The 10,476-nt window shown below is 46.3% G+C and overlaps 1 protein-coding gene across 1 annotated transcript; it reads left to right on the top strand.

The window, feature by feature from the left end:
- The first annotated feature begins 662 nt into the window (after positions 1-662).
- On the top strand, positions 663-10,476 carry TACR2 (tachykinin receptor 2). The gene is made up of 5 exons (XM_005433545.3): positions 663-1,081; positions 4,417-4,611; positions 7,738-7,894; positions 8,528-8,724; positions 9,980-10,476. The coding sequence occupies exons 1-5, from the start codon at positions 678-680 to the stop codon at positions 10,173-10,175; spliced, it is 1,149 nt and encodes a 382-aa protein (XP_005433602.1). The 5' UTR covers positions 663-677; the 3' UTR covers positions 10,176-10,476.

The raw sequence follows: 10,476 nt of genomic DNA on the forward strand, positions 1-10,476 counted from the left end.
TCAAGTACCACTCTGCCATGTTTCATTTGATGTCAAATTGGTTGTTTAGTTTTTGCCTGCAAGAGACTCCACCTCCTTTCAACATCCCCTTAAACCCTGTAGAGAATTTATCCCAGCACAGCTCCTGCCTTGCACTTAACAGTTACGCAGGCAAAGAAAACCAAATTACCTCAGTCCCGCTGCAGAAGACTGAGATACCTGATGCCTTGGAAAACCGCTCCCCTGAAAAAGAAGGATTTCCACTTGGATTAAGGTGTTTGCTGGCTTGATGTTCCATTTGTATTTTCTTGTCCCTAAAAATAATCTAAAGGAAGACATTGCCTGTCACTGACCTGGAAAACACCTCTTCCTCCCCTCCTTTTTTTTTTTTCCTTTCTCTTTTTCTTTCTTTTTTAGAGGAAAAAGAAACTCAAGGGAGAGAGTTGTTCTTTAGTTTTTGCTCTTCAAGTGTAGGTTAAAATGCCAGGCAAGGAGGCGGCCCTCAGTATCGCTCATCTCCTCCTGGAACTGCATTGCATCACTTGGAAAACAGGATGAGAGGACATGAAGCATCTCATCCCGATGTCTTTTTAACGGCACTTAGTCATATGCAGGGGGATTCATAACACCAGCATCTACTGCAGGAAAATGAGCAGATGCCAGAAGATTTTATTTTACACTTAGCCAAAGAAAAAACCATGGGCATATTTTCCATTTCAAATGCTAGCAACATTTCACAGGCTGAATCTCTTAAGGACAGTAGCAATTGGACGGCGGTAACCCAGTTTACCCAGCCGGGATGGCGAATTGCTTTGTGGGCTATCACCTATTCCTTCATTGTTATCACATCCATCATTGGCAACATCACCATCATCTGGATTATTCTTGCACACAGGAGAATGAGGACTGCTACCAATTACTTTATCGTTAATTTGGCTCTTTCGGATTTGCTGATGTCTGCTTTCAATACCATCTTCAATTTTATTTACGCTAGTCACAACGTCTGGTATTTTGGTGAAGAATTCTGCAGGTTTCAGAACTGGTTCCCCATCACTGCAGTGTTTGTGAGCATTTACTCCATGACAGCTGTGGCTGCAGAAAGGTAAGAGGTGAATGGAGAAGATAAGGTCTAAAAAATCCACTGTAAGTTAAAAAAGATTGTTGCAATACTTTGTGCAATTGGCCTCCACCTACTGTGTCGGGTGCCTTATCAGCAAAGTGGGAAGAGTGCCAGGCAAATAGACTGCAGGGTTAGATGCTAGTTATGGCATGAAAGGAAGGTTCTTTTGTTCTATCCCTGGTCTGAATCACATTCAAATCTGTAACGAGTGGAAGTGGCTGGTATTTTATTGTTCCCACATTACTGATCATAAAGTTTCCCAGTCATCCTGCAAACTCATTTGTTTTTTTAAACCATGAGAAGGACCCACCATTTGGATAGAGCAGGAGTGGTACGAATATGCTGTGGGATGCAGAAAGTATCAGCATCCACAACCCTGCTTGTGAGTCCAGCAAACCACCAGAAATAATGGGAAATGGATCAGAAAGGGCAGAGTCTGCTCCAATAGTTCACAAGAATTACTTATTCCAAGAGACAGGAAAGTAATTACAGTGATTTTGTTTGACTTCTGAGCTAATTTGGTATTTTCATAATACTCTCTTCCATCTTTTACTTGATTTTAAATTTGTGGAGTCTGAATGTGTTTACAGCTCATTGTTGAGTAGCATGACACTGTTTTTCTTTTTACTAGAAAGTGGACAAAAGTCCATGGGAATTTCCTCTCTTAAAGACAGTGGTATGTAAAAAAAGTAGAGGAGGTTAAGCTCCCTTCTAGGCTTTCTGCGCTCCTTCCCTCCATTCTTCCCGTCTTCCCTCTGTTACTTCCACTCTCTGCCTGGTCCTGGGAACATCTGTATCTTTTCCATCCTATGTCCCTGCCACATCCCCATGGTGAACGTCTTTCCTGGGGCAGCCAGACCTACCATCCAGAAATACCTGGCAGTCCCTCTGGAGCCATCTGAAAAGCATTACCCTGTGAGTCATTGGGGTCGCTTCCGTAACTCCTACCCTTGCTTGCAGCACGGTTCACACTGGCACACCCAGCTCCAGGAAGCAATCGATAGACAAACCAAACCAGATAAACTAGCAGGAGAAAGAAGGCTTCGCCCCTTGCATGTGTAATGCCTGCTGAAACCTGCGTGGAGCCGGGACATGGCTCCGTAGCGGGCAGTGGCCCCTGTGGTCTCTGGAAGGATGGCTCATGGACACCGGGATGAGTGATGTGCTTATCAGCCCACAGTTGTCCAGATGAAAGCATGAAGCCATGGCAGCTGTTTTAGACTTGAATACCCTTCTGCTGTTCCTGGCTTTAAATCAAGGGTGGTTGGTAACTGCTATTTTACATGTGGTCTGCAAAAGTATATTATCTGGGGAAAAACAAACAAACAAACAAAAAAATATCCATTTCAGCCTGTCCTCATATCTCCCTACTCTCCTCAGGGACTTTTGGTGAAAGTACCTATACACCCACATCTCTTTAGTTACATGGCATGGATCAGAAAGAAGACTTGGCATCTCGCTGCAAACCATATTTAGCTATTCTTTGCTTCGCCTTAAAATAGATCCTGACACTGTCTCCTGGAAACTCACAGCTTCCATTTATTGTTATGAGAACTTGTGTCCACTTGGGCTCCATTGTTTAACTTTGATAAAACAATGTCTTTTGAAGTGGTTTATTATAAGGAAGGAGGCTAAGAAGTGGCAGCTATGTAAGTCATCTTTGTCTGCCATAGAAAAGGCTCTGGCAAAGTTGCTCTCCATTAGGTTTTGGACCACTCTGTTCCCTGATTTCCCCAGGCACAGCTGTTCCCACTACACACTTTCCACAGCACTATGGGCAGAAATGTGCTCTATCAGCTCAAGTTTCCGAGTCCAGTTAGCAAAGTCACCCAGGCCCTCTTCAAAAAGTGTACAAGAGTGTCCGAAATGCGGCTTGTTTTGTCTGCATGGGATGAGGACCAGAGGAAGAGTGCTGGGAGCACCTGTTCCAGCACCCTGGGCTGTCCCTGGGAGCGGAGCATGGACGGAGGGCACAGGCAGCATGAGCAGCAGGGGGACAAAGCCAGCCCTGCCACACAGCAAGAGCAGCCAGAAGATCTCAGCAGATTTGGTAAATCTCCCAGCTTGCAGGAGCTTGCCTAAAAGCGCGGCTTGCCGTGGGGGTGCACGGCTGGCTGAGTGTGAAAGCCCCCCCCCCAGCAGCCCTGTCACACCTTCGCTTTCCGCAACAGGGGCTGCGGCGGCAGCACACGGGGGGCATCGCTTACAGCCAGAACTCGCCCTTCACCCAGGGCCACAGACGGCCAGTGTGGGCGCATCTGCAGGCAAACACTCTGGAGAATATCCACCCACCGCTTGATTCCTCCCTGACCAGATTCAAGCATTGTATAACACTGCCTACGAGCAGCTAAAGAAAAGCAAGGTGACATGAAAATTTTATAGCTAAATAAGGCTGTGCTGCCGCACGGCTCTTGCCCTGCCTGGCTGGCCAGCCCCCTCTGTCCTGCAGCGGCAGCCGGGCAGAACCCCTTCCCAACGGCCTGGCCAAAGACAGCACGGAGTCTGTCACATGTTTGCCATGAAAACTAAGAGGCAATTGGCATTTTCCGCTCTATTTTGCCTTTTGAACAACCATAGCAAAGAGTACGGAAAGCATGACAAGAAATGCATAATTGATTACGTACTCATTATGATACCATGGGTTTCTACACAGGGAACTTAAAACCAAAGAGTGCTCTGGGCTTGCACGTAATCTAATAGTCAGATGTGCCGTGAGGGCTCTGAGCAGGTGTGGGACAAAAGGGTCAGCCTCTCCCTTCCACTGCAAGCACAAGTGCTCCAGCGTTTACAGGCAGAGGTGGACAGCACAAGAGTTTTCCACAGCTAAAAAATCAGAGGGGAAAAATTCAGGGCAAAGGATACTCAAGACACCACTCTGCTGTTGTCAGAGGAGATTGGCGTGATTAGGGGGAAATAGAGTGTTCAGAGGTTTTTTGGTAGAGGCATAATTCCAAACTAATGCAAACAGTTCACCACCTGAAATTTCAGACCAAGTGTATAATGCATTTGAAAAAAGTAATTAAAGAGGAAAAAAAGAAAAATTCAAAGGGGAATACTTGCAAAGACCATATGCAGAAGGCCTAGATGTCTGCTTCTTCCTCACACCAGAAGCATCCATCCACATATTCTGCCCTAAAACTTGCAATTGCTCTCTTCAGAAAGGATTTAGCACCTTCTAATTATTTACAGCCTGGAACCTATCAAAATGTCGCTATAAATAAAGGCCGCTATACCATCCTGGTGAGTTTTTACACTCGCTGTATTTGTTGTATAGTTTACCATTGCAACTGTAAAAGCATTACCTATTTTTCTCGCAGGTATGTGGCAATAATTCATCCCTTCAAGCCCAGGCTCTCTGCTGGGAGCACCAGAGTCATCATAGGGATGATCTGGCTGGTGGCATTTGGGCTCGCCTTCCCGCAGTGCTTCTATGCTGAGATCATGACAGACAACGGAACAACGAAATGCATCGTCGTCTGGCCCGATGACGTCGGATCCAAACACCAGCTCACGTAAGAGAAACAAGAAAAACTCCTAATTTGTGCAGTAGGAAATTCATTTCACCTCCCCACTGTTGGCTACAGGAAGCACGGGCAGAGGGCAGGGGGAAGCACGGGTCGGGGGGGCCCACCTGAGCTCGGTTTAACCAGCTGTGGGGAAAGCTGGCAGGTGATCACGGCTCCAGGTGAGGAAGGGTGAGGTGCCATCTTCCCCTGCTTTGAAAACTGGTTCTAAGATCTAAAAACCTTAGATACAGGGCTCAGTGAATTGAAGAGAAACCAGCACAAAGTCTCTAAACAAGCAATAAATCCTGGTTCCAAAGATTCTGGATCTTCTCCATCTGTCAGGCAGGAAGAAACTGGGTATCTGTAATGCTGAGAAGCCACATAATTAGCTAAAAATTATGGTGCTCTCTGGGGGGAAAGAATTAAAAAAAAAAAAAAAAAGAAAAAAAAAGGGAAAAAAAAAAAAAGAGGAGCATGTTTCAGACATCTTATGGTTTTATAGACTGACTTATCTGGGCACACATCTGCGCTCCTAAAAGCTTCTAACCCTCACAGCAATTTCCTCCTGCTTTAAAGCAAGATTGTTCAGACAGATGAAACAAGCCATACCCCACATTTACGGGATCTGCTGCGATTAATTATTATTCAAAGCACACGATACACAGAGCAGTTTGAAAAGTTTATCAAGCAAAACATATTTATATGAAGTAGTAACAGAAGAACTGTGGAAAAGGAACAAATCAATTAACAACACGGAAATAATTTTTCAAACTAAAACCAAGTGCTAAACTCCCTGTGTCTGTTCTTCACTGTGAACGCTTCTGCCCAGCTCCGTGCACCAGGAACATTTTTCCCTTCTCAGTCTTCATCTCTGGCAGACAGCTGGATGACTCCTACAGTTAGTTATTACCAAAGTAACTGGGTTTCACACTAATCCGTGCCAAGTTCCAGGAGCCTCATGTAAGTTTGGCCAAGCTGCCAAGCATACTCAGCCACTGGTGGTCAGTTGTCCCCAGAGTCACAGAAGAGCAAAGAGTAAAATTAGGCTTACATCATGTTGGGTGATGTTCCTCCCAGGGCTCCTTGGTTGGTACCCCATGGCTCATGCTGGGAACACAGCGTGCCAGGCAGGCTCCTGGCAATGGAGAGGAAGGGATAGTAGATAAGCACTTACGTATAAGTCTGATGACTATTTCATTCAGATAAAAAGCATGAGGTTTATTTCTCCCGCATCCACAGTTTAGGAAGGATTGAAACAAGTTTCTCATCATGCTGACAAAACCTCTGTGGGCTGGAAAGGCTGGTCCTGAACTCAGCAAATAACGGGGCAGGTTCTTTCTGGGATACCCAGCTGAAAAGCAGCCGCAGCTCCCAAACACAACACATCATTCACCAGCTCACTCTCCCTGAACAGCCTGATTTGCAAGGTTCAGTAGTGCTCCTAGCAAGGAAGTTGGAAGCAGCGCTCCCCAGAAATCATCTGGAGTAATGGATCACCTGGGACAGATGGTGAATATGGAGAAAATGCATGGAGAAAAGGCCACATGCAGCCATTCATGTGCTAGTCCAAATACCAAGGAAAAGAAATACTAAGACACCCAAAGAAAAATAAAGAAAGGGAGAACCAGGTTCCCCTGTTGACTGTGGGTTCTCCAAATCCTTTATAGCTGAGTAAAACCAGCCTTCAAGATTTCTAGACTTCAGAACAAAGGAAAATCCTTTTCTGCAGGAAAATTGTGTATAATTACGATACAAACAAGTGGGGAAAACCCCCAAACCAACAATACACTACCATGACTACTAGAGCCTGAGAAATACTGGATATGAAGGGACTGAATTTGTAGTTCAACCAAAATAAAGAACCTTAACCACAGAGGATTTTTTTTCCCGGTGACAGGTTAACTTTGCAGCAAAGTAGGAAAACTATAAGACTAGAAGTTTCTTTTTGCCATATGCTCAGGCTTAGGCTCCTGTCCTCCCCTCCTCTTCCCAGGGTGGGAACTGTAAAGGGGCTTTGCTGCGCTCCACACACAGTGTTAGACCTTCAAAAGAGGTACCGCTCTGAGGACAATTGGGGAAGCTGGAAAACAGGCAGGGACAAGCTTGCCACATTTCACAAATACAGTATTTTTCTATTTGCAGCCACCCCAAGGAGCCAACACCACTGAGCGCCCCGACACCCATTTAGACGGCGCCCTGCAGAGCAGTCGGTCACTGCAGAGCATTGTCATACTGAGAAAGACCATTTGCACCCAGCCTTTCATGGCTGCCAGCAGCTTGTGCCAGAGCCCTCCTGCCTTAATCCTCAGTTTTACACTGTTTATGTTAATTTGACAGCTGCTGTAACCGAGTGAGCAGGTTGTTCCCTCCCCATAAATGGTGGTTGCTTAAAATAATCATACTCCAGCACGAGGGAACCAGCAGAAGCTTGTGGGGTAACACGGAAAGTTAGGAAGGGGCAAGCTAAAATACAGCTTTCGGCTGGAGCAGTAACTGAGTAGCCTCTTGGCGATACGTAACTGTGTGTGCACAAATAAAACCAGCCAGCAACGCAAATGTAGCAATGACTGCCGTTCGCTTTCTCTGTGCTATAAACAGGCAGTATTCCTTCCTTGCGATCTGCGGAGTCTTCCCTGCCAACTTTGTGCACCCTATTAGCAGCCAGCTACATTTTGCAGTCCCTGATCCAGGTTTCTTCACCGTAGCCCGATCAGGCTGTTGACACTATTGCATTTGTCAAGTTACTCTGTCGTTTTTGGAATATTCGTTTTCCATATCTGTGATTTAAAGGTTTATATTTTTACAGTCACAAGTCTCAGTTGCTTCTCTCTCCTGACTGCAGTGGGATAGCGCAGGTAGCTGCTGACTGTAACCCTCTGGTAAAAGACAAGTGGTATTTGTCTTGAAAAAGCAGTGAAACCAATCCAAGGACTAATCATCACAACACAAGAGAGAGGAGCTTTTGTTGTTTACAGAAGTCCCTGTAACAATGTTGTAGTCAAAATTTCTGCTTCTTTATGCTCTGAGGTTGAAGTTAATGGGAGCCAGACACACATATCCGAAAGACAGTTTCTGAAAGAGCCCTTCAAGAGACATACTGACTACAAAAACACGCTTCTTGTTCTTTTTCAGGTATCACATTGCAGTGATCGTGTTGATTTACTTACTGCCTTTGATGGTGATGTTTGTTGCATACAGCATTATAGGAATTACTCTGTGGAGCAGTGCGGTTCCAGGCAACCACCTTAATAGTGTCCGCTACGAACACCAACTTAATGCCAAAAAAAAGGTCAGAAGTGAAACTTAAAAATAATTACCCTCAGCATACCAGCCAGGCTGGCTCCAATTCCAAAATGGAGCTTGCACTTAATACAAAATCTTGTGGGATTGGCCATGAAAAGTTGACAAAATACATCGGGCCAGGGGTAAAGGGCATCACTTAGCAAGTATGAAAAAAAACATGGTGATCTACATGCACCAGCCAGCCTCCAGGGAAGAAAGGCTCACATTGGCAGGCAGCAGACCAGTTCCCAGTAGTCCTTAAGAGAATAAAGCCCAGCTTCCAGTGAACCTGCGCATCGCAGGATAAACCAGGGAAAACCTCTGGACAGGGGGGAGAGGTTGCGGTGAAACAGCAGCTCTTGCATTTCCCTACCACATCTCTCCAATGTAGCTGCCAGCAGTTCCCCTGCAGAAAGTGCACTTTGTGCACCAGGAAACACTCGCTTTAACTCTCTCTCTGCTCCCAGTTTCCATCATCAGGACTGGTTTCTTTGCCATAGCAGCCCAGGTCTACATATCATACAAGGTGCCTCTGGAGGGCAAACCAGACCCAAAATAAAAGCAGCACCTCCCATTCCCCCAGCAAGCTCAGGTGATCACCCAGAGACACAGGAATAACACACTGGTTTTGTTTTCCTAGTTCGTGAAGACCATGGTGGTAGTTGTGATTATTTTTGCTGTCTGCTGGCTGCCCTACCACATATACTTCATCCTCGGGAGCTTCAAGGAAGACATCTACCAGCAGAAGTACATTCAGCAGGTTTATCTCGCAGTCTTTCTTCTTGCCATGAGTTCAACAATGTACAACCCCATCATATACTGCTGCCTTAACCAAAGGTGAGTAGCGTGCACATGTGTGCACAGAGGAAACGCGAATCTCAGTCTGGGAAAGCATAAATCTCTGGAGGTGAGAACAACTGTGATTTTCAACCACAGTCCACAGGCTGTAGTAGACAATTTATACTCTGCTAATAATGTAAGACAAGCCACACTCTGCGAGTGAGATTTTAACTCAACCCTTTCAACCCTTAAGATTTTCTGCCTCGGAATAAAGTGCAGGCAGCAGGTTTATGACAAGCACAGCCACATGTGCGCCCGTTTCCACACGCAAACTACCTTATTTCCAAGGAAGGAGGGAGGAAACTGTAATCCCTGCAACACATCTGCTGACCTAATGCTGGTCTGGCTTGGCCACCCGCTCCTCCCGGGCCACCACCCCCCAGCACAGCCCTGAGCCCCCCACGCAGGCACTGGGCTCACCTCCCTGGGGAGCAGAAGCAACCACGGGCGGCCTGCCCAAAGTCCCGTCAGGGCGCGCAGCTGGGAGAGCACAGCCCTGCCATGCCAAGAGATGTCCCTCTTGCTCCGCACTGCGAACGGGCTCTGGGGAGCTGCTCTAGCTGCCCTGCGGATCTCCGTGCCAAATCCTGCCTGCGCATCCCACTGGCAGACCTCTCCCTGACCCGCACCTCTCTTCAGCCTGCCTGGGTGCGCAGTGAGCTTTAAGGGTAATAAAAGGTTACGGGCACACCGCCGGTGCGGCTTCACTGGGCTCCACCAGCCAAACCTAACTCCGGGCACGGCCATCTAGGAGGCTCGCAACTCCAGAACGTTTCAAACAGCATCCTGCTTGTAAGCTCGCAGAAAGAGGCAGTTTTGCAGCCTATTCTGCCAGTCTGCATTTAATGTGAAACACCCAAACACGTCAGCCTCCTCTCTCAGAAAGCAGGCGTCTTCCTCATTTAATTTTTCGTGTTTTCTAAAAAAGCTTCCAGTGGGTAAACACACGTATTTCCCTCAGATGCTCTGCTTCTCACAAATGCTGTTACCAGCACAGTCAGCACCATCTACTGAGCACGTCAAACATCCTGCCATTTCACTGATCTTATACATTTATTTAAAATACAAGGAAGTCTGATCATAAACTCATATTGCACCGCCCTCCATGGTTTTATACATTTAGCTCGTCACCTCACTCACTCCTTGGATTTCAACATAAACGTTTTATTTCCATGATCGTTCAGAGGTATAACCAAGTCGCACACTTGTTCTTTCTCTGTGCAATTAATTTTAATCATTTCTTTTCTTACAGGTTTCGTTCTGGCTTCAAATTGGCCTTCCGGTGGTGTCCGTGCATAAAAGCAACCGAAAAAGACAAACGTAAATTTATGTCCCCATCTCCTTACCAGACAACCCGCAGGAAGTCAAGAGCAACAAGCTTCAACACAGAAACTCAATTGAATGAGAAAGAGAAGACATCATTTACTCTCACCCAGCTAACGCTCTGATTTTCTCCTCCCGGTTCTGGCTCTACCCTAATACACCATTTCAAGGCAGCAGATTTGTAGAAGCCTGAGGCATGTCTTGTTTTCTAGAGCAACTTTTTCCCACGGGACTTTTTCAGATGCCATCAGCATTGAAAGCAGTCTGCTGATAATACTTACATTCATTTAGGTCCAAATATCACCCAGCTATGGATGCAAGTTCAGCCCTCCCTTACACCAACAACTGCAACACAGAACAGAGAGGTTTTGCCCATGAGGTCAAAAAACCAGTGCAGCAGACCTGAGGCAGTGCTGGTCAGTAGAA

The sequence above is a fragment of the Falco cherrug genome, chromosome 9 (assembly GCF_023634085.1).
Source record: "Falco cherrug isolate bFalChe1 chromosome 9, bFalChe1.pri, whole genome shotgun sequence".
In the NCBI taxonomy this organism is placed as follows: Eukaryota; Metazoa; Chordata; class Aves; order Falconiformes; family Falconidae; genus Falco; species Falco cherrug.